The sequence below is a fragment of the Vigna umbellata genome, chromosome 1 (assembly GCF_029865625.1).
Source record: "Vigna umbellata cultivar VRB3 chromosome 1, Vumbellata_1.0, whole genome shotgun sequence".
Lineage (NCBI taxonomy): Eukaryota > Viridiplantae > Streptophyta > Magnoliopsida > Fabales > Fabaceae > Vigna > Vigna umbellata.
Genome location: NC_142165.1, coordinates 50,183,703 through 50,209,084, shown reverse-complemented (window position 1 = coordinate 50,209,084; position 25,382 = coordinate 50,183,703). Strand labels below are relative to the sequence as shown.

The window sequence follows — 25,382 nt, the reverse complement described above, 5'->3', positions numbered from 1 at the left end:
TCTTCGAACTTGGCACCCTTAAAAGTATACATGCTTTCCTACAAGGATCTTAGTATAGACGACCACCTAAACTTTGACGTCTACATCTTAACCCTTGGATCTACCCAATCATATCCATCCCTAGGTGACCACTTAGACTCAAGTACCTCATCGACAGGTTCCTCCCTTGTCTAATAAGCACTTCTTTACTCACAAGAGATAACACTCGTGAAGTACCACATACTAGTACTTTACTCTAGGTTATCCCTAACATACATATCGAAAACTACCAAATGATGACATACCTAATGCTAATAAAAAATTATACCACTAGTTAATCTCGAAATATATATATATATATATATATATATATCTCGACACCAAGAAAGAGAAATGTTACAAATACTTAAATAGTTAAATGTGCCCACTATTTATAGATTTTATATGACTCTTCACCTCCTATGTCTTCAATCTCAATTGTTACATCCACTTGTATTTGATGGTTAAGGAGTCATGACTGTTGGACTCTTTTAGGTGTGACACCCATCAATCAACCCTCGTTGAGAATGGAGGGCTATTATTCCTATAAGGTTACATTGCCAAAGAAATACAAATTTTCTTTGCAAACATGACAATGATGGAAGACTGATATCCTTTGCAACAGAATGAGAACTAAAGGCCGACATCCTCACAAGCAGGACAAATCCTAATATTCGGCATCAATGAAAGCTTTCTACATGTCTTCAACAAGTTTGGAGGGCTAGTGTATTGTACGCATCTAGATACATATCGACTATGATGACATAAGACCTGATTGTGTACATGTACCTGACCCACGCATGTTTAACCGGAATGAAATCATGACAGTCAAACTAATTAGTTATAGTAATCTACATTTAAACTATGGAAGAAAGAATTAATCTAAGATTAACAGGTAATTAGGTCACATGGCTTAAACTCATCCAGGTAAAGACTTATGCTAATAGTATAAATAGTACATTCTACAAAGTACGTTTATTATGTTTATTAATAATAGTATTTATCACCATATGATATACTTGACTAACTTAAACATTATAATGTCTTCTGTAAATACAATCTTCATTTAGACTAAAAAAGATGAATATCTTTTAAACGAACAATTTCGTGATTCATGTAGCTAGAAATGCTTAAAACTAAAAATCTTTACATAATATATTTAACTATATAAAAACAATAAATAAATAATAAAATAAATATAATCATTTCTATTTTACTTCATCATTCTAATCAAAGTTGTCGAAAAAAAGAATTCAGACGGTGAGTCTAGTGAGAAAGATTGGTTTATACAAAATGATATCATTCCAAAAACAAAGCTTTTTTTTAATTATCACTAGTAAAAAAACTGCTTTCTAACGCGCCTTATAGGCATCAGTCTTACGAAAACCGAAGCAGATGAAAACGCGGTGGCATTTTTGCAATTTCAGCGACCTTATAGGCCTTGGTTCAAGAGGAGCCGAGGCACAAAGTGTATATTACCTCAGTTAATATAAGAACCAATGTATAATGTATCGCATTTTCCCGCTAAATTGTGTAAAAAACATCTACGACATCAGTTGCCCTTGGACCCGAGGCAGTAGGGCCTTTGCAAGTTTGAATGAAGCTTTTATGCTTCAGTTTTGTGTGCACCCAGGGCATATAGTTCATGTTTAGGCATCGGGTCAGGTGAATAACAGGGGCAATATGGTTTGATTACCTTGGTTAAGATATAACCGAAGCAATATTGCTTTAATATTTTCACAATTAACCATACGCGCACTGTGTTTCTTCGTTCTTCTGCTATCGCCGCTGCATCCAGCTTTCTTCTTCCTCTGCATCTCCACCATTTTTGCCGCTGCTTGCCGCGCCTCCCCCGCTTCTGCTCGTCGCGCCTCCGTGGCGGCGCTCGCCCTGCCTCTGTCCCGTTTGTGACCGCCTCCTTCGCTCCTCCCTTGCTCGTTCATAACGGTTTGCACCTCCATCGCGGTCTTACCTTTGTTACGCCGCTTCCTCCACCACTGCTCCCCTCCCTTGCTCGCGTTAAACAAACCGACGTTGTTCCACCTATTCAATCTGCGAAGAAGCCTGCCCAGCCTAAGGAGTCGAAACCCAAACCTTAGGATGAGCCGAAGAAAGTGGCTAAGCCAGAGCTAGAGAAGCCCAAAGAAGAGGTAGAAAGGGAGGCACCCAAGCCCAAACCCAAAAATCCCCTTGATCTTCTTCCTCCAAGCAAGATGATATTAGATGAGTGGAAAAGACTCTACTCAAACACCAAGACCAACTTCCGCGAGGTTGCAATCAAAGGTATTATGATGGCTTTCTGTGTTTTAATTTTTTGTTTCTCTGCATCAACATGTAAGAGGAAAGCAAGTGCTCATTATATTCTAGGGTGGAGTTTTGCATTGAATGAGGTTGCTCCTCCATTACATTATGCACTACTTTCAAAGCCACCACCAAAGGAGAAACACTCACAGTCTTTTCCTTGGATCAAGGTTATAATTGACATGTTGTCTCCTTTGACATTTACCTTGTTGTGCCTTTTTTCTTTATGTGACACTCTATAAGAGATACACGGTATTTGAAACTCTTGAGGACTGGGAAATGGATTGTCCTCACAGGTTCATATATAGATATCTTCACTTAGCAACAAAGGGGTTCATAGAAATCCAACTAATTGGAGTTGGAGGCTTTGCTTCTGTTTACAAAGGGGTGTTACCCAGAACAGGAACTGAGGTTGCTGTTAAAAGGATCCTGAGAACTCCAACCAAAGGAATGAGGGAATTTGCAGCTGAGATTGAAAGCTTAGGAAGATTGAGGCACAAGAATTTGGTGAACCTTCAAGGATGGTGCAAGCACAAGAATGATCTCCTTTTGGTTTATGATTACATTCCAAATGGGAGCCTTGACTCTCTCCTATTCAGTAGAAGCTTTATTTTGGATTGGGATCAGAGATTCAGAATTCTCAAAGGTGTAGCTGCTGGGCTGTTGTATCTGCATGAAGAATGGGAGCACGTGGTGATCCATAAAGATGCGAAATCTAGCAAAATTCTTATTGATGGGGACTTTAATGCTCATTTAGGTGACTTTGGCCTAGCAAGGCTTTATAGCAAGACTACTTTCAAGGATTTATAAATACCGTAGAGGTTAGATGTATGGTCTATTATTGTTTTCGAAACTATTTTTCAAGAAAAATAATATTTTAAAGATGGAACTACGAGTTTATTATAATAATCTTTTGCGTAATCACAAGATTGGTTCGATCTTTTTTAGTTTGTACAAACTGAATTGTCATTATTTTACAAATTTTACTATTTGAAAGATATTTTAGATTATTTTATTGAGTTTCACATTATATCATTTGAGTTATTTCTTATTACTTTACCACATTATATCATTAGATTCTTTCTTGCAGTTGCTCGGCTCAATGGTGACAATGCATTGTACCTGTCTACTCCCATTGATAAAGAGGTGGGTGGTATTATTTTGGGGTCAAATGTCATGATTGAGATAACTGGCCTTGCTGACATAAAGTCATCATTGAACTTACACACTACTCTCACCCATTCTCTCTCTTTTCTATATAATCTCAACCCACACGGCCCCCCTTTCCACTCCTCCACATCTCCCCTGCTTTTCATCATCATCATCATCCCCTTCTTACTCTCTCTCTTTCAACTGCACCTCAATCCCACTCCCTCGATACCCAACTTCTTCAGCGGCTAAAATTTATAAAGCTAGAGATGATGGTTCAAAAGGAACATTTGGGTTTGAGTCTAAGCCTCAACTCCCTTGTTACCCAACTTATTCCAATCTATTTGATTTCTCCTCTTTTTCCACACTCCTTTTCCTATTTTATACGCTCTTCTGTTTCACGTTGCAGGCCCGCATCGACCAGTGGATTGATTTTTCAACTTTGGAGATTGATTCTAATAATCCTTAAATCCTGTCGTCTATGAAACTAAAAAAAAAAGACATACGGCCTCGGTTCAAAGGGAACCGAGGTGAAATCCTCCACCTTTTGCCTCGGTTCACAACCGAGACATAAAATTGTGGACTTTTTGTCTCGCCTGTATATGTCTCGGTTCAAGAATTGTTGCTTATGGACAAAAATAACCGCTGTCGTTTTTCCTGAATGTAATAGTGTATAATACTCTTAATCATAAAATTTTATATCAAAAGATTATAAAGTAGTAATACCACAGGATTCTTTTTTACATGTGTATATTGGCGTTATTAAGGATGATTGTATGTATGGTTATGGTTTGAATACCTTTTGTTAATATCAAATGGTAAAAGTTGAAATACTTATCAAAAAAATTATTTAAAATGATAGATGCATGATGATTTGGATTACATAATAAGTTTTTAAGAATAGGATTGAAAATATAAGTTGAATTGCGCTAAATTTAGCCTAAATCAATTTTTTATGTATTGAGAATGTGAAAAAGTTAGAGAATAGTTTGATTCGATACATTACCTTGATTAGATTATAAATTATAAATATTTTTTATTTTTATTTAATAAAATATAAAACTAATTAAACGTCAATTGTATGAATTTAACAACATATATAGAAATAGACGGAAAAAAATATATTTGCACAACGTTTAAAATACTTCTGACACTATCGACAACGAAGAATAATTTAACTACATATTCTATTAGCAACGAAATTTATGATAGAATAGCGGAGAAAAATGTTTTACACTATAAATGTGTAAAAACATCAAACTTTTTGAGAGAGAGAGGGAGAGTGTGTGTCAGAGTTTCTTTATAAATTTGAGAATATTTATAAATTAAGTTTTTTAAAAAATTGTTTATTTATAAAGTATTTATAATTTTATATTTTTTAGTTGTATTTTAATTATTTACTAGTGGTTATTTTAGTTATATGTTATTTTAGCTTATTATTTGATTAACTTCTTTTTATACATTAAAAAAATAGATACGATGATTAATATAAAATGATATTATAAATACTTTTATTATTTTTATTAAAGTTATATTGGATGAGTTTTTCAAATTTATAATGATTTTAACGCAATCACCTATAATGATTAAGAATCTGTATCGATACCACCTTGGAGTTCGTTATATATATATATATATATATATTTTTTTTTTTTTAGGTCTTCCAAAAGAGCTCACTGTATATTAACTTGCTGAAGAGAAAGATGGTTGCATAAACGTTGGAGAAGAAGGTTTAAAGATGAATGAAATGTAGTGGTGAAGGGGATCTGGCTCCAATATCAATGCTAGTTGTCTTCACATAGGAAATGAGAGACGTTGGAGATTGTTACTACTATCTTCCGAACCAAATTACAATTCACTCTTCTTTAGTGCATTTGATACAGACTAACTGTTATAAGCCTGCATAAAGCTTCCATCTAAGAAAATGACCCAACGATTAAGACAACCAAGTATTAAAATACGGAATAGATTCTTTTTTTTTTTTTCTATATATACTGTTAACATGCTAACTATCACTGCACATTAACATCTAATTAAATTCACACTTAATCATACTTCACCATTTACAGCATATTGAAAATCTAACATATACAAATAAAATATAAGATCACCAACCCAAAATTTATGTGAAACAAGATGAATCTACAACCAGTAAATCATTTTTTTTTCAGTAAAATTATCTATTATACAAAAACAAACATTTCCTCAAATAAATTTGACTTCAATTTAAATGCTTTTTAAAATTTTAACTTAATTTTTTAATCAAATTTTATTAAGTTTATTTGATGTTGTAAATGTAATTTATTATAATATTTGAGTTATTTATATAGTTTAATACATTTATGTTTTAATGTTAATTGAGAAATACAATTATAATGTTAAATAATTTTTAAAATATTTGATTAAAATGATTAAATTTATATATTTTAAAGTTTGAAGACTAAATTAGATTAAGTAAATTGATTTTAATTTTGATTAAAATTAAGAGACTAAAAATGATATTTTAATTTGCCTTCACGCACGACAATAAAATACATTTTAGGATGTCCACGTCCATGTTCTTTTTTACAGTCCTTTTCCACTTTATGCTTCTGCTCACGAAAGAAATACTTACATTGGAGTAAATTTCTTTACTTAGTAAAATAGAAGATCGGGATTTCCATCCATACTAGTTCAAATTTTAATTAAAATGTACTTATGATATTTTTAATGCAGAATTTTTTGTTGATTTTTATTATATATTTTTAAAAATGTATACATAAGATCATTGTGTATAATAACTCAATTAAGGCATTTATACATAATTTATTTATATTTTTCAATTTAACATGGTTTTGGAACAACAAATTTAACTATGTTTATTTAATATTCATTTAAGATATTTATTAGTTATTGTAATTGTTGCTTTCAATATTACGAGAAATTTAACTATGTTTTTCTTGTCTTAACTAGGAAGCTTTTCGAACTCTTTAATGTATCAAAAAAAGTTTTGACTTCCATTGTCTTCTAGAATTTGTTAAATAAAGCATATTAGAAGGAACCTTGAGATTGTCTATCATTAAAAATTATTTAGATAAAGTGAGTCATGTTATGAATCAAAGATTGTTCATTAATTTGTTACCGTTATTTATATATAATTGATTAGTCTTTTAGATATTGGTATTAAATATTTTATTTGTATTTTTTTAAGTTATATTTTGCATTTATAAATATGACTTTTTCTATTAGATTTTGTATCTATGAGATTTAGATATTTGTATTAAACATTACTCATCTTTTTCTCTTATATTCTTTTATTTTTATTTCTTTATCTCTTTACTATGGGTTTTATTTTATAGTATGTTACATTAGTATAATGTTTTAACCATTTGAATTGGTGAGTACATTTTCTCTTTAATGGCAATACTATTATGCGTGTCTTAATCCAGTCTCCTTTTAATTCTTTTCTTATTTACAATGTTATTTTATATTCTTATTTTTGTGATAAGAATTTGTTTGACTTCATTAATTTTTATATCTTTCTTCTTAATATTATCTTTTTTATTATGATTATTATAATCATTATTTATATGTGATTATTTTTCTAATATTTAATATTTTTATATTAATTTTATAACATAAAATTTGATTATTATTACTATTTTTTTTACTAGTTCTAAACAATTCAAATCTTAAAAAATTTAAATTTGCGGTCCTTTACATTAAGAGGAAGAACTTATCTTTAATATTAAATATTGAAATACATTTAGATGTAATAGATTTTGCTATGTCATTCAAAAAAGAAATAAAGCATTTAAGCAACTAATTTACTCCTACAACTATAATATTATGAAAAAGAATTTTACTTTTGAATAATTTCATGTCTTATTGTATCTATAAATAAGACTTTTCTTATTAGTAATAAAAAACATATATATATATATATATATATATATATATATATATATATATATATATTCATTCTTTTTTATACTCTCTACTATTTTATTTTATAACACATCAACTGAAATCTTAAATTTATTATCCTTTACAATTCATCAGAGAAGCTAGATAAAATCTGTTCATTTATCTTTTAGACTTCGTTAGATTAAGAGAGTAATACAAAACCTTACATTCATAAGGTCTTCAAAATGCGCCAAATGAAGTATCCTACACAGTCTTTTATATGGTGTGATATTTAAAGCATGTATATAAATCATGTAATAATAACGTGGCTTAAAACATTGTTCTAAAAAAGTATTATTTTATAAATGTAGAAATTACATTTTTTTTCTAATTATTAGTGTCATATTATTTAAAGTATTGTTTGGTTTAAAATTAAGTAATTTTACATGTTTTTGTCCTACAAAAACACTTCAATAAATTTAGTCAAAAAGATTCCTTAATTTAAAAAATTGTCATTTTATTACCAAATTGATTCAGATTTAAATTGAAGAAATTATTGAGTGGATTAGGAATGACAACGAGACAATAATAAATTTCCTCTGTCATTTAACTCGTCTAAAAAATTGTATTCTATTATTTATTCTGTTATTACTATATATCTATGAAAAAAATCATTTATTTTTATTTTTTTTATTCGTAGTATCCAAAATACCTACCGCTATTTTTATATATTTTTTAATTTAAAAAAAATATTTAAAAATATCTTTAAAATATAAACTTGGTCTTTTTCAATAAAATAATCAATAAAATATTAATGTAAATAAATTGGTCTTGATCAAAATAAATTTAAATTAGTTGTGTCAAAATATAAATTTTTAAAACTTATTTTTTATATAATAACTACAATCTCATAAGTTAAAATTAAAAAAAAATATAAGAAATCAAATTTTAATTTTTTTATAATTAATATTTTTTACGCTAATTAATAATTTTATTTAACCGCTTGAATTTAAAAAAATATTAAACTAAAATTTATCAATAATTATTAACAAGATTTATAACCATCTTATTAAAAACGAATAATTAAATACTTATATCTAATACATATAGATATGTATTAAGAATATTTATTTAATATATCACACAAATTTTATCAAATATTTGATTACACAACTTTTTTTTGTCATCCTAGAGTGACTTGAATGTCATTTATTTTATAATAATCTCGACCATTTTATGAGTAACACATTCGTACATTTTCAAATTTAAAATGAAATAATTAATATTTAATTATATATCATATAAAAATGTGTTGGAACCGTATATAAATAGTGATTAATAACTTGCTGTAAAGTTGACAGGAAAAGTGTTTTAATTTCCAATACAAATCGACAAGAGTTGCCATTACAGTTACGAAATTCGAGATGGGGACAATAAATGTGTGTTCATTTAAAAATTCGTTAAACATAATTCATATTTATTTCTGATACTTTAAAAATACTACTTAAATTTATTTAACATGTTTACGTTTAAACTTTCCCCTTTATCCTAAAGACGAAGGAAACTCAGATTAACATTTGCCATTGTTATCTTTCTAACTGAGACCCTTTAGCATTAGGTTACATCCAAAAAAATAATTAGTTGTAAAGTTTAATGGGAACAGTGAAGCAACGGTAACATTTGAGTTCAGTTTTTTGGAAGTTCCTTAAGGGGCAATGTAGGAATATTGAAAAGTTAACGGAACCCTTTGATATATATATAACGTAAATAAACCAAAAGCAGACATAGAAAGATAGCAACTGCTAACAAAGTTGAAGAAGAAAAGGCCTTAGTGCTCAGTGCCAGTGAACTTTTTTCTCTTTTCGTCTCTTACTTCTATGATCTGTTGTTGTGTGCTTCTTAACATCATACATTGACTCTATCAGTTTCATTCCTGAATCAATTAGTTTCCTCACTTTTACTTTCTAACAAGGAGGATCAAGTGAGTCTTTGTGAGTTTTTGTCCTCTTGGGTTGTTTCTACTTCTTGTGTGCTTCAAAAGCAGAAGGATTTGGAAGCAAGAAAAGAGTTACAAAGTGGGTAGTGATCATGGCAGCTATAAAGCCTGAGGAGATAAGCCACCCACCAATGGACCAACTTCAAGGCTTAGAGTATTGTATAGATTCAAACCCATCTTGGGGTATGCAAAACCAGCTTCAACCTTTTCTCAAATTGCATTATTAGTGTTTTGTTTTGTAGTTAGTAGTTACTCTTCACTGTGAGTGATATATTGTGTTAAACTGTTTGCAGCTGAGACAATAGCTTTGGGTTTCCAGCATTACATTTTGGCCTTAGGAACTGCAGTGATGATCCCTTCGTTTCTGGTGCCTGTGATGGGTGGAAGTGATGTAAGTTGTTTCTATGTTCAACTGTTCTAGTCCTTTTAACTACTTTAGTTTGTTTTGTTGTTTTGATCGATAGATACTGGTGAAATTCTTTTGATGTGTTACTAGCAAATCTACACCAAGGAATAGTTTTCTTGAAGTTATGATTGAATGGTTTTGTTTTATGTATTTGGTTTTGTTGTGCAGTAAAATGAATTGGGGTGGATCCCACATAAATGAAGTTAGGTGGCCCTAAAATGAAATTGGCAATATAGAGAGAGAATTGACATTCATATATTGACTTGTTTGTTCAGGATGATAAAGTGAGGGTGGTACAGACCCTCCTTTTTGTTGAAGGAATTAATACACTACTGCAGACACTCTTTGGAACAAGATTACCAACAGTGGTAGGAGGATCATATGCATTCATGGTCCCCGTTATATCTATAATTCGTGATCCGTCTTTTGCAATGATAGAGGACCCACATTTGGTCAGTGCATTTCTGTAATCTCTCTTTCATGTTTTGTCCCTAACTCAATTGTTAAGTTGAAATTCATATTACCTTTCAAGGATTTAATTTAACAATATCAAAGTTTAATTAAGCTTAGTATTACCTAACTAGAAAGAACATCTTTACAGAGAAGATAGCTATACACTTTTAGTACACCACCACCATATTTACTGTTAAGCTTATGACAGGACGTGGGATCCGTACATGGTGGTGAAATTTGTCTTCTTTGCTAGCCATTTATTGCAGGAAAAATAAACAAACTTTAGAATAATAATACGCAGGATAAAACACAAATTCGTCTTAAATTTGTTATCTTCGTTGCCTTAAACTAATGCCCTCGATTCATCTCCAGAGATTTCTTAGCACAATGAGAGCAGTCCAAGGAGCATTAATAGTAGCTTCGAGCATACAAATAATTTTGGGATTTAGTCAAATATGGGCTATTTGTTCCAGGTAATTTATTTTATGTAACATACAAGTATATTTTTAAAGTAAAATATGGGCTATTAGTGTGAAACTTTGATAGTTGTTGATATATCTGATAATGAATGTCCTTTTGCTTTATCTTCAGATTTTTCAGCCCACTTGGAATGGTTCCAGTAATTGCCTTAGTTGGTTTTGGATTATTTGACAGAGGCTTCCTTGTGGTATGACACCGAACCACATGTTGCTAGTACTATTTTTCAGGATATCTTATTGTGAAATTTAATAGTATTTTTCATTGCTCAAATTGCTGTGTGTCCTTTCACAGGTGGGGACTTGCGTTGAAATTGGAATTCCCATGCTAATCCTATTTATAGCCTTATCTCAGGTGCAAAATTATATATATTGCAGTTATCTCATACAAGTAAAACATTGCATGTTCAAAGATAGCAAGTAGAAAATAGAGTCTGAGATATGTAGTGTGTCCAAAACCGACCTAATCACTCTGTGTTGTTTTGCAGTACTTGAAAAATTTTCAGATAAGACAAATACCTATACTAGAGAGATTTGCACTACTAATTTCCACAACAGTGATATGGGCATATGCACATTTATTAACAGCAAGTGGAGCATACAAACACCGTCCAGACTTAACCCAACATAGTTGCAGGACAGACAGGGCCAACCTCATTTCTTCTGCTCCATGGTTGGTAGTACTGTCAAGAGCATCTGTGTTGAAATCTGCAAACACATACTTTTACTGTTAGAAAATAACCATGTTCGTGAATGCAGCAAAGAAAATGTTTAATTAACTCTTGAATGTGTTGTGGCAGGATAAAGATTCCATACCCTCTTGAGTGGGGTGCTCCTACATTTGATGCTGGTCATTCTTTTGGAATGATGGCTGCTGTGTTAGTCTCATTAGTTGAGGTATTGAGGCCGCGAGTGCAAAAAAATAAAGTCTTATTATTTACGTTGACAATTTATAAAATAAAAGCAAATATAGTTTAGTTTCTATGTACTAAAATAAAAAAGAGTTTTTCTTTTGTTGTTTTTTCAGTCAACTGGGGCATACAAAGCAGCATCACGTCTAGCAAGTGCCACACCACCTCCTGCTCACGTGCTGAGTCGTGGTATTGGTTGGCAGGGAATTGGAATTTTGTTGAATGGCCTTTTTGGAACACTCACTGGTTCTACAGTTTCTGTGTAAGTGGTATTCTGCATGAAGTGAATCATGCTTTTCTTTCACTTTTATGGGGCACAAATTGATTCTTGTAGGACTGTGACAGAGAGAATGTGGGGCTTCTAGGAAGCAATCGTATTGGCAGTAGAAGGGTCATTCAAGTTTCAGCTGGCTTTATGATATTCTTTTCAATGTTAGGTGAGTGGAAAACAACACAAATGTTTAAAGTAATTTCACAATTTGACTTAAAATTCATATTTTGCTTATTTCTTCAGGAAAATTTGGAGCTCTATTTGCATCGATACCATTCCCCATGTTTGCTGCTGTGTACTGTGTTTTGTTTGGTATTGTGGGTGAGTAGTTTTACTTTCTCTAGTTTTACTTTGTGATTCCTTCCTCTGCCTTTGTGAATGACAATTGCTAATTTTGTTTGTACAGCATCCGTGGGGCTATCGTTTTTGCAATTCACTAACATGAACTCAATGAGGAACCTCTTTATTTGTGGAGTTTCCCTGTTCTTAGGTTTGTCCATTCCTGAGTATTTCAGAGAATACACTATCAGGGCCTTTCATGGCCCTGCTCATACCAATGCTGGATGGGTGAGTTCATTGTTTTATCTCCCTCGTTATATTAGTTAAGTAGAAAACTAACAAGTCATTGTTTTCATGGTTTTGCAGTTCAATGATTTCCTTAATACTATATTCTTTTCTTCTCCAACGGTTGCATTGATTGTTGCTGTGTTTTTGGACAACACTCTTGACTACAAGGATAGTGCCAAAGATAGGGGAATGCCATGGTGGGCTAAGTTCAGAACATTTAAAGGAGATAGCAGAAATGAAGAGTTCTACACCCTCCCTTTCAACCTCAACCGTTTCTTCCCTCCTTCCTAAGACTAAAGAGGAAAAAGCATCATTTCCCAAATAAGGGTTTGGGGGTGAAAAGCTACTAAAGAAACCTTCAAGTATGTATCTATAATCTATGTATTTTCTGAGAGCACAAGTTGTTCTTGCGCTTTCGGTTTATTTCTTTTTAGTATAGTTGAGTTGGGTTAATTAAGTTCAATTTTTTTCATATTAATACAAGAAAAACTTTATTTGTTCATTATTTTTCACATATTTCTCATTATTCTTTTAGAATTCAGTCATTATCTGTAATTATTATTTATGGAAAAATATATAGTTTTTTCTTTAAGTAAAAGAAAAAATGAATGTAAAAGTTATAGAAAAATTGAGGGAGGAAGTATGAATCTGGTTTGGGAGATTTGGCACGTTTAGTTGCTACATTTTGAATTCTCCTTTTTGTTGCTATCTAGTCCTACAAAAATTTGTATATGTAATGTGTTTTTAATTAATTTATATTTCTTTGGTACTCTTGTGGTATTGCCTTTCTTTCAAGGCGATATACGATACTTTTAAATGCTTTAATTTATTAACCAAAACAAAATAGAGTTTCTTTTAAAATTTCAAACAATTCTTTCACACTCAAAATTATATTTAATTTTTGAAACTTTTATTGATTACAAGATAAATGCGGTATTAAAAAGTGTTTAATTAAAACTCTTATCCAAATTGCTATATGATACCAATTATGCTTCGAGTATATCCGTGACTTTGGAAAGAAATATATTCTAACGAAAAAAGTTATATTCCAAGTCTTGGTTTAATAGCTTTATTAATTAAAAATATTTAAAAAAATTATATATTGACTAGATGGTACTAATTATTATTAACAACTTATTGTTTGCACGAAACTTGCTTTAATAATTTTATTAATTAAAAATATTAAAAAAATTAGATATCTACTAGATGATACTAATTATTATTAACAACTTATTGTTTGCACGAAACTAGCGAAAAAAATAACTTTTTATGAGATAATTGTAAAACAAATTAAAATCAAAGTGATTTTGCTTTGCTAGTGCCACCGATTTGTAACTCTTGTTAGAAAAGAAGTTTACAATTCATTCGTAGTCTTTCCTAAAAGAACTTAATGAAAAAGCAAAAAAAAGAAAAAGTAATTATTGTGCCTCTATTTCTTTCACATGGCATATATAATAAAAATATATATAACTTATCCTATATAATAGTTGTCCATTGAATTTGCAATGATTTAAAGTAAATAAAAATAATGCTATTTTCTCAATTTAAACAAAACACTTCTAATATGAAATTTAAAATTGTGATACAAAGTAATTATTAAAAGAATTTGCTTTCAGAATTTAAAATTAACATCAACGGATCTCTAAAAATATAGAATAACAATTGCAGACACTTTCTTTACTATCTTTAATTAAACAAAATACATTCAAAAATACCAATTTAGAAAACATATGTAAAATATATAACTATACAGTGTTTATATATATATATATATATATATATATATATGTGTGTGTGTGTGTGTGTGTAATCTTTCTTGTTTTCTGTTTTATTGGGATGAGACGATGAAAAAAAGTAAGAAAGTGAAAAAAAAAGGAAAAGAAAAGGACCGAGTCAAATTATGTCTATTTTATATTTTACTTTATTTCTTTTATGCATGTTTGTGAGAGAAGCCTTTATCGTTGACATGAACTTTCTTAGAATTCAACATTTTCAGAAAAAGTCATAAAAGGAATTAAATTAAAAAATTAACTTGAAAAGGTAAGAAACAGAATTAAAAATTTAATTTTTGATACAAGAAAAATAGACTAAAAAAATAAATAAATATATTATGTTATAAAAAATAGAAAAATAAAATCTCATAATTTTTTTCCTTTTTTATTAAAAAAAAACATTTCTTACCAAAGATAACTATCAAAGCAGAAGAAAGAGCTTAGACGGTGTTATACGAAAGTATGTGGGCAGATATTTTTTGAAAATGTGAAAAGCCCGTTAAATATCTTGTTCTGGGCAGGTGCACAACACCAGTAGCTATAAAGGCCAACTCTGAAGACTCTCCTCTCGAGCATCTTCACTTTTTCACCATCTCTAACATTCTCTTACTTCATCTCAGACCATAGCCACAACAAGGTGCTTGCCTTTTCCCTTTCTTTTTCGTTTCTAATTGGATTATCGTCTTCTACTTAGAAAGTTTATTCACACCTGAAGAAAAAACCTTCTAATTTTGATAATTTGGGATGACAAAAGCAGCTAAGGAGCTATCTGGGTTTTCAAATTTTTCTTACCCAATTTTTCTTCTTTGATCCTTTTTCCTTCCTCACGTGGCTGACTCAGACACTGTTTAGGTTTTCTTTTCTGTAGAAAAGTGGATTCCCTTATTGAAGATTTTGTCCCTTGGGCTTAAAAGAGAAGACCCATTTGGCTCTGTTTCATCTTCATCTCTTTTTTTTATATAATGTTTGGTTTATTTATTTGGGTCCCGGAGAGTTCTGCACTGGGTGTGTAATGATAAATATTTCCTGTGATGTGATCTTGACTTTATTTTTATGATCTTTGGTTATTTAATGGATCTTCTTGATTCCTTTGCAGCTCATTACTCTATTTTCTGGTTAATTTATTAAGATTCAATGATGTTCTACTTTTGCCGCTGGCTGTTAATGTTGTATTAAGTTGTTTAAGTGGCAAACTTTTGCATTCGCTTTCACTTTCAATTTCATCAATTATTGCAAGTTTCTTGTCCTACGAGTTTCGTGCTGTTATGTTTCTTGTCTTCAACCTTTTTATCAGCTTGTTTCTTTAATTTCTCAAATCTAATATCAATCTTGCTCTGTCTACCTACCCTTTTTACTTTCTTTATGAAAACATCTATGGGGCTTAGATTTTGAATAACCGTTTTTTTTTCTCGACGAGATTTTGAATAACTGAATTGTAGTACGATTAATCTTCCTTTAAACTGCATCATTTTCAAAATACATGCAAAACATTTGAAATAGCAGAATTTCTTATATCTTGTTAATGGATGTAGCAATTTGACAGATGTCCACTTCTGATGCCAATGTGAATGACTCCGTGACTGGTCACATTATATCCACTACAATCGGAAGAAAAATTGGGAAGCCCAAACAGGTATTTTTGAAATGAACCCCCATCTTTCCTGTAACTTATGGTATTAAGATTTTCTTGCCAGATTATGAGTTTTTTAGGTAACTTGAATTTGTAAATGTTGTGAGATTTAGAAGATTTCATTTTTGATCCATGCTAAAACTTTGAAAATTTAATGTCTCTGTTGATTATTCTTGTAGACTAGAACTTATCTGGCAGAACGCATTGTGGGGACTGGGTCATTTGGAATTGTCTTCCTGGTATGCCAATACTATATTCATATCTGTTACTATCTGTCATATATCAGGCACACGGTGATAAATATTCCTCTTAGGCTAAATGCGTGGAAACTGGGGAGCTAGTGGCCATTAAGAAGGTTTTACAGGAGAGAAAAGGCAAGAGTCGTGAGCTACGGTTAATGCGCATGATGGACCATCCAAATGTGATCTCTCTGAAGGACCGGTTCTTTTCCACTACAAGTGAAGATGAACTTTTTCTTAATTTGGTGATGGAATATGTTCCTGAGTCTATGCATCGAGTCTCAAAGTTCTATAGTAACACTAATCAGAGCATGCCACTTATCTTTGTAAAACTTTACATGCACCAGGTACGCCTCAGATTTTCTAGTGATTGAGAAGGTTCTGTTTTTATGTTTTCACATCCTGATACAAGTCTGTGGTTCACATATAGATTTTCCGGGGACTGGCTTATATCCACACAGTCCCTGGAGTTTGCCACAGAGATTTGAAGCCTCAAAATATACTGGTTTGTTTACATGTTTTAGCAGAATGCAATATTGACTTTCTTTCTAAAAAGAAGGAATTATTTCCTGATCTGATGTCATTTTGTGTACTCTTTAGGTTGATCCTCTTACACACCAGGTTAAGATATGTGATTTTGGAAGTGCAAAAGTGCTGGTATGTTGATTTCGTTCTCAGTCCATCCACATCTAGGAGGCGGTAAAAAGAAAACAGAGATTTTTTTTATAAATTGATGTTTTGTTTACCAAGATGTGAAAATTCCTTTTTATTAACTTTTTTTTTTTTTTTGTGAAAACCAACCTAGGTTAATGAGTTTGTTGTGCATAGTTAATGGTGGAAATTAAATATCACTGTACCCACCATACATTAAAAAATGGTTACTTCGTAATTAATTGTGAAATTGTAAATATTTTTTTGGCTTAATTAAGTTTCAAGCTTGTGTATTTTCAATTAATTTTTTATTAAATTTTTTATGTTTATGTTTATTGGGTACTTTAATCTTTTTATATTTTTTAATTGAATTCCTACCATTTAATTTTTGTTGTTAATTGGACGATGGGACTCTTATCTTTTTCCTGTCATCTTCATTCTTGTTACATTTCTTATTACTTGAAGACAATAAACCAAGAGTCACAGCATTCAATTAGCCAAGAAATTAAACGGTAAGGATTCAATTGAAAACTATAAAAATTTTGACTATCACACTAAAATTTTTAATAGGAATTCAATTAGAAATACACAAATTTATGATGACTTAAAATTTAATTAATCTTAATTTTTATAATATTTGTTTTAACCCCAAGATAAAATAAGAAGTTGAATAGAAAACAGAAATTATTTTTAGATCTATTTTAAATAGATAGAGATTCATTACTCTGATGTATCCCTCCATGTAAACAAGGAGCTCAAAGCTATGCCATTTGTACTTGCTCCGCGATGTCATAGTCATGTTGTTCAATTATTTTCGGGAGCTTCTTCTGATTCATTTCCCTCTCTTTCTCATCTTCCATGCTGTAATACTTGCCACATTTGAGCGATCCTCCCGGAAAAACTGTTTGTAACTGGTTCACCCTTTATACATTGATCACTGGTTTCACACCTTGTAGGACTTCCAACTATTTCTACTATTATTTCTTAATTCCATGAGATCGCACTAGTGTTCGACAGAAAAAGGCACTGCCATCACCACCTTGTAGGTGGCTAATTGATTGGAGGTACAAGCAGTACAAAGTGATCATCCACATGAACCTCTTAAATGCAGGTGGCTTATCTATTGACCTGCTCGACCCCCAGTTTCACCAATCTCTCAACTAGAGCTTTCTAGTACTAAAAATCTTCGATGACATTTTTCTCTCATTTCTCTTACACATCCACAGTTTTTGCCCGTGCATAAACATCATAGCCAACCTTTTTCCAAACCTTCGTATATTTGCACGATGACTCAGTACCTTCCTAACTGACATCCCCATCCCCTTGTCTCTGGGATATGTATTGTAACCTTTTTATGCCCTTTTTTGTTTTGGCCTTTTGGATAGAGCAGGCAGTTTTTGGTTTTTGATATTGCTTTGTTTAGGGCTTTTTTGGTAACCATCCAATGTTGTGTTTTTCGAGATTTCTGTATGATTGTTATGCATAAAACTTATGTATTCATCAGCTTTTAAATTGTGACTCTTATTACGATATGCTGGATAATATTTTTCAATGTTATTCCAACAGATGTTTCTTGCATGTTTCTTGCTTACATGAGATTTTATGTCAGGTTAAAGGTGAAGCTAATTTATCACACATATGTTCACTTTTCTATCGGGCACCCGAACTAATCTTTGGTGCCACTGAGTACACAACTTCAATTGATATTTGGTCAGCTGGCTGTGTCCTTGCTGAACTGCTTTTGGGCAAGGTTTATGTCATTGATTTTCTTTTATTGTTTTTATTATGCAAATAGTCTCATTCCATAATATTCACTATCTACATGCCATCTGACACAAAAAATGGAACTTTTTGAAGCCATTATTTCCTGGCGACAATGCAGTGGACCAACTTGTAGAGATTATCAAGGTGCGACTGATGTTACATGTTAAGTTTTTAAGATCGTATTACTCGTCATAAGAAGTCAGGTCAATAAATTCCGTATTTCAGGTTCTTGGCACACCCTCCCAAGAGGAAGTTTGCAGTTCAAATTCAAGCAACAATGATTTCAAGTTTCCACAGGTTTGGGCACATCCATGGTACAACTCTGCATTTTTTTATCTTCTGCCACTTGGTTTTTTCAGATTATCAATTTTGAGTGTAGATATTCCACCAAAATATGCCTCCAGAAGCAATTGATCTTACTTCCCGGCTCCTGCAGTATTCCCCAACCCATCGTTGTACTGCGGTGAGTGTGATTACTTCAATTATGATTTATTTCTGAGTGTGCAAATCATTCTTCTTATAAATCTTTATCATTTAGTGACTTTTACATCTAGCAGTTTGAGGAGGACTTTTTTTTTGGATGCAGCTAGAAGCATGTGCACACCCATTCTTTGATGAACTCCGTGAACCCAATGCTCAATTGCCAGATGGTCGGCCATTTCCCCCTCTATTCAACTTTAAACAAGAGGTGAGTGTGGCTGCATCATCTTCATAGCTATGAATGAAGGTTACAAAAATCTAAATGACCTACCCAACAAAATTGATAGACAGCTTCATTATGAGTATATATCCATGATCTGATATTCAGTAAGTTCTTTGTTTAGGGTGTATTGAATGTTCTTGTTGTCTGTTTACAGTTATCCGGAGCTTCCCCAGAGCTTATTGATAAGTTAATACCTGATCATGCGAAGCTACAAAATACCCATTTTGGTGGAACATGAGTTAACATGATTGCAGCCACCATCTGTATAGGATGAGTACCTTCTAATTAAAGCTGTATACCCAAACATGGGCAGGACAGTGTGTATGCAATTGTAACTGTAGATATCAAATATGTGATGTGAGGTTTTTTAGAATAATAAGAGAGATTCAACACTAATAAGTTCTGAACAAGTTCATAATTCAGAATCTTAAGCCGGTATGTTTATAGATTACTTTATTTATATATTGTTTATTTTTTTGAAACTTCTAATGAATCTCTTGTAATCTTATTTGCATTGCACTATTTCTTTTCAAGTACGGATATCTTAATAACGATCTTTTATGATATCAACAATTGTACTAAAAGAAATCATATTTCTTCTTCAAGCTATCTTTCTCCACTAAAAATATGCTCAGCACTCTTTAATTCCATGTGCATTCCATGAAATTGGTTAAAAGACCAAACTGCTTTTTTTCTATTGCCACCTTGTACTTGCCATCACTTTACCATTTTCGTCCTCTTGCCTTGTCAATACTTTTGTTTATGTATTTTGTCTGTTTATGTATTTTGTCATAAAAGTGTTTTAGATTACATAATTTAAAAGTTATTTTCATTTTAAATTACAGAATTTGAAAGTTAATTTTTTTTTAAATAACTTAATGCAAAAGTAAGAGAATTTTAAGTTACACAATCTATAAGTTAAAAATATTTTTTGAATTATACAAAAAAAAAATAAATTATATAAAAATACTTATAAATTGTATAATTTAAAATTTATTTTTTAAAGACAGAGTAGAATTTTTTTGTATAGAAAAAAATAAGATATGAAAAAAAATTGTAAAAGAAAAGGTAAAATAATAAAAAAAGTATAGCCCAAGTTGAGCTATGCGAGTATTTGTAATACCTATTTAGTTCTACGCGGTTCAAATGTTCTATAACAGCTTATTTTTCTTTTACCCATTTAAAAACATATCTTTTATTTATTTATAATATTTGGACTTAATAATATTTTGTTTTGAATTTATTTAGAAGCGTGTAAAACGGTTCCCTTTAGGATATCTTGAGCCTAAAAGTTACAGTTAACGTGGCATATGCTTTAGGCCGGTCTGATATTTTTTTGGCATGGGTCAAATCTTGTTTTGACCGGCAGATGCTTTTTCTACATCTCTTTGAATTTTGTTATAGAAAATTTGTTAGATATTTTTTCTAAGTTTTGTATTTTTTTATCTTACTTTTCTAGACATGTTTTCAATTCTTCCACTACGATATTTTATTTTTAGTTTTAGTAAGTAAAATTGTATTAATTTTTTTAGATTTTAATTTAAGTCTAACATATATATTTTTTTAGTCTTTAAATTGATTATTTTATAATTTTTGTTCACATGTTTTATTTTTGGAAAACTCAATTTATTGTGATATATAGAATAAATATATAAGTTATACGTTAGAATTAAGAGTTTGTGACAAGAGACTTCTTATATTATGATACATGACAAATAATACTCAATATTAGTAGAATATCATCATGATTCATATATTTTATTTATTATTTTCATTGATAATTGAATAAATGGATTAAGTGGGATAATCTTTACATATTGTGGTATTACACTAAGAATCGTTGCATTGAACGAGTGTGCATGGGCTTGCTAAATAATGGGTCTATTTCACTTTTATCTACTGTGGATGACTTTGTTCCATACGATATATTGGAATATGCAAATATGGTATCATGGTTTTCATTGATTTTTTATTTTCAACATTTGTAACTCTGAAAGATTAGTGCTGTAAATTGGACGCATACTTTTAGTTTATAGTCATTAGGCCTACATTATTCTTCATTATACAACACCATCATGTATAGAAAGCTAGGGTTTAGACTCTAGAAGGGCACAGTGAGAGCAGTAATAACAGGAGGTTGATTTTCTTTAGCTTCTACATTTACACTATTTGGTTTTTTTTTCTTTTGTAATCTTTTATCGCACTTACATAATTAAAACATTTTTCTATCCTATAGTCATATATCTAAATAATATATATATATATATATATATATATATATATATATATATTATATATTATTTTTTTTTGTGATATTTGTTGGGCCAGATGTTTGAACAATTGTATCATACTCTCTGCCTATAGATCTTGTTTGACAATTATTGATTCTTACTATATTAGAAAATAGATTTTAAGCCTAACTCAACCCTACGAAACCGGCTTGTAAGGTGAGGTTTGCACCTCACTTATATATTATAATTTGGCTTTATCTCTAGTTGATGTGAGACTTCTAACACACCCCCTTCACGCCGAGGTATAGACATCTTGTGCGTGATAGTAGAAATTGGGTGGTCCGATACCTGCCCGATAGCGGGTGGAATAGAAGAATAAAATGTCCACTTAGAACTCGCTAAGATAGGCTCTAACCATGGCTCTGATACCATATTAGAAAGTGAGTTTTTAAGCCTAACTCATCCCCACAAAACCGGCTTGTAAGGTGAGGTTTGCACCTCACTTTCTAATATATTAGACGATACCTGATGTTCTTTGCTCTTTGGCTTATGGTTTGGTTGAACAAGAAGAAGGTTAATTGAGCATGAAGTTAATTCTAAGTAAGGAATCACTTTGGTTCTTCCTTGTTTCTTTGTTCTTTTAACTTTTCCTTTAACTATATCTTAGTAAAAGAGATTTAAAATGTTATATGTATTAATCAAAACATAAAGTTAATATTTCTTTTTAATTGTAAAAGCTAAAGAGAAAAATATGAAAATTATCTTAAAATATTTAAAAGAAATGAAATAATGAAAAATACCTTTCTATGATGACCTATATTATGACGTACTAAACTTATGCATCATAATAGGTTGGCCGGTGACAAAGTTATAATAAAAGTAAGACATATTATAACGTAGTTTTGTAAATCAGTTATAATATGAAACGCAGTGACAAACATGTAAATAAGTTTAAGACATATTATGACATAATTTTATATATTAGTTATAATATAAAATGCTGTATAATATTATGACATATTATAAGTGAGTTTTAGAGATGAGTTATAATATCTCTTCCTCTCTAATTTTTCACATTTCTCTCTCGCATCTCTAATTTCATCACGTTACCTCTCACTCTCGTTCTTCTCTTCCGCTTCTCTAAACCCTTGCATTTTTCGGCACTCCTCCAAGAACTGAGAACACTCCTCCGTGCTTGTGGTTTTCTCAGCTCCGAGGACACTCCTCCCTCCGTTGCTTCTGAGACTGCCTCCACTGCCTCTTCGTCGAAATCTCCAAAGTGTGACCAAGTAGGTTTTATGATTCATAGTTCACATTCTACTCTTTGTTTTTTCCCAATTTGTTAGGTTTTTCTTCTATTAATTTCACTAATTTCTCCTAGATTGATGGGAAATTGTTGTTCGTCGGAACGATAACTCTTCCCTCTAATTGTGTTAATTTGATTGGTACTATTTGATGTTTTGGATGGCTCTGCTGGTGTTGTTTCTAGCTCTGGATTTGCTCTTGTATGTGCTTTTATTGTTTCGTCCTATTTTCTTGTAAGAACTAGGGTTTTGAAGTCTTATTTATGTGAAGTTGAATTATTTATGAAGTGAGAAAATGCTGCTTGCGTGGTGTTGTCTTTTTCTGTCCCATGACTCTTGCTGATCAGATGGCTTGCTTTTCTGGCATTCTATTATATTTAGCATTCTACTATAATATCATGTTACTTGGTTAGTTGTTTCATTCTAACCTAAAATGTAAAATGGTCTGGATATAATTTCGAAGTTCAAATGTAATATTGATTATAAATTGATTGTTAGTTTCAAATGTAATATTTAGCATTCTACTATAATTTTTGTTAGTTTCATTAAATTTGTTTATTTGAAGTTATATTGATTATAAATTGATTGGATGAGATGATAATACAAAAATATTATTATAATTTCATTGGATGTCAAATGTAATGATCATTTTTAAAAAAAAACATATATTATGATGTACTAAATAATTTACGATATGTTGATCACATATTATAACATATAAAAATATATACGTAATAATAGATCACATATTGTAACGTACAAAAAATTTTACGTAATAATATCCTCCGCCCTATTATAACGGGACAAATTTGAACTATGTCCCAGAAATTAGGTTATAAAAAGTTATTTTTGTACGTTATAAAATATCATTTTTTTCACTAGTATAAATGAATATTATGCTTAATAAATTGAATATAAAAAACACTTATCACGTACCAAAGATGATACAATTTGAAAAACATATTACTCATGATAGGAAGGATATACTTTCTCAGACAACACTCTTGCAACAAACGAATTAGGAACGGTTCTAGATAGCTGAAGGAGGTATGATATTGGTGCGCAACAACTTGAAATATTTGGATAAGAAGAAACAATGTTGTTTAACAAATTAGGTGTAGTGAAGTATTTCGGGTCATAGTTAAAATTGAAGGATAAATTATTTATTATCTCTTCAACATAATGTATTATGTTGTTCATTTTTTCCTTGATATATGTAAATATTATTTTCGTTTTTTATATATATTTTTATCTTTCTCTATATGGTTTCCATCCGCTGAACTAAGCATGCTCTCAGTGTGTTATAGCTACTATAATATTATAATATGTGAATTAAAATGTTGGTGGTTGTATTTGGGAAAATAAGGTAACGCAACTAGCTAGCTGATTTAGATGCCTTGCACATGGCATGAACTCAAGGTGGGTACGACGTAAACGCGGAAATGTAGGTTAGTTATATAGCTAACCCAAATTTGGGTTAGATGTAATTAATGTACATCCGTTCACAATTAATTATTAACATTCAAATGAATGCAAGATAACATTGACTTAATGGTCAAAATTAAAAGAAATAGAGGGATAACTAATTTTTAATATTTGATAAAAACATATCAATTAATTTTTGTTGATAAAGAAAAAAAAAAGTTGACATTCGAATGCATATTTACCAGCGTCAACATATGTATATAGTTACGTAACCAACCCCATTTGTTTAGTTTAGGACACATTTAACGATATCTGTGTACTTAGATAAGGAGCTGTTTCGTGGGTCAGAAAAACCTATTTTCTACATCACAACACAACAAATTATGTGCGTTCACGGATTTAATTCAGCTCCTGACTTCTTGTCAGTGTTTCATACTTTGATTTGATAGGGTGACAGTTTGAACGCAGATTAATAAAAAAGTTAAATTATGTCTTTCTTTCTTTTTTTTTTTAGGAAAATTTAAAAAATATATTTTTTTTTATGTGTGTTGACGTGGTCTTCTATTTTAAAAAATATGATGCAAGTTATTTTTGTTAATATTATACTGACAAGGTTAAAGATGTGATATGTATCAATTTCTAATTTTTTTAATTTGTTTTTTAATTATTTAATTTATTTTAAATAAAAATTTGTTATTTGTTAAGTTAACATTATATCACATGGCAGTGTAATATGATAATAATAGTATATGTCAGGTTATTATTTTAATCTAATTAAGTCCATGAATTTGTTACTTTGATCATAAATTCCATTTTTTTAAATTAATAATTTAATCTTTTAAGAAAAATTTAAATTTTTATACTAATGATATTTTTATTAAATATTTTTAAGCAGACTGATTTTATTTTAATTTAACTTTATTTAAAATTGTTTTAAAATTTTAAATTAATTTGTTTTAAATTGTTATAAAATTATTTTAAAATTTTGCATTTGAATTTATATAATTGTTAGTTTTAATCCAACTCTAATATTAGTATATAAATTATTAAATTTTACAAATTTTAAAAATATACAATTATTTAAAATAGAAATTAAATAAAAAAGTTAATATATTGAAGTATGATGTAATAAAATATCAATACAAATAAAGTTTAATATAAAATATAAATTTAAAAATATTTAATAAAATATCAGAATAAAATTTATTTACAAATTGTTTAATTTAAAAT

General features: G+C 30.4%; 2 protein-coding genes across 4 annotated transcripts; both read left to right on the top strand.

The window, feature by feature from the left end:
* The first annotated feature begins 9,154 nt into the window (after nucleotides 1-9,154).
* Nucleotides 9,155-12,935, top strand: LOC124838414 (nucleobase-ascorbate transporter 2-like). The gene is made up of 13 exons (XM_047314007.2): nucleotides 9,155-9,532; nucleotides 9,643-9,740; nucleotides 10,031-10,207; nucleotides 10,581-10,681; nucleotides 10,800-10,875; nucleotides 10,980-11,039; nucleotides 11,173-11,357; nucleotides 11,485-11,581; nucleotides 11,712-11,857; nucleotides 11,941-12,032; nucleotides 12,110-12,187; nucleotides 12,273-12,433; nucleotides 12,512-12,935. Exons 1-13 carry the CDS (start codon nucleotides 9,442-9,444, stop codon nucleotides 12,722-12,724), a joined length of 1,575 nt encoding a protein of 524 aa, XP_047169963.1. The 5' UTR covers nucleotides 9,155-9,441; the 3' UTR covers nucleotides 12,725-12,935.
* A 1,750-nt stretch (nucleotides 12,936-14,685) lies between these two features.
* Nucleotides 14,686-19,700, top strand: LOC124838408 (shaggy-related protein kinase eta-like). Of its 3 annotated transcripts, none has more exons than XM_047313999.2 (12): nucleotides 14,686-14,842; nucleotides 15,738-15,838; nucleotides 16,015-16,074; nucleotides 16,149-16,421; nucleotides 16,505-16,579; nucleotides 16,675-16,731; nucleotides 18,335-18,475; nucleotides 18,583-18,633; nucleotides 18,715-18,786; nucleotides 18,869-18,952; nucleotides 19,076-19,177; nucleotides 19,347-19,700. In XM_047313999.2, the coding sequence occupies exons 2-12, from the start codon at nucleotides 15,749-15,751 to the stop codon at nucleotides 19,428-19,430; spliced, it is 1,089 nt and encodes a 362-aa protein (XP_047169955.1). In that variant the 5' UTR covers nucleotides 14,686-14,842; nucleotides 15,738-15,748; the 3' UTR covers nucleotides 19,431-19,700. The 3 variants fall into 3 exon arrangements, with proteins under 3 accessions (XP_047169955.1, XP_087959748.1, XP_047169953.1); XM_047313997.2 differs by having other exon boundaries at nucleotides 14,790-14,842; nucleotides 15,749-15,838; XM_088103622.1 differs by lacking the exon at nucleotides 16,505-16,579.
* Nucleotides 19,701-25,382: the final 5,682 nt, after the last annotated feature.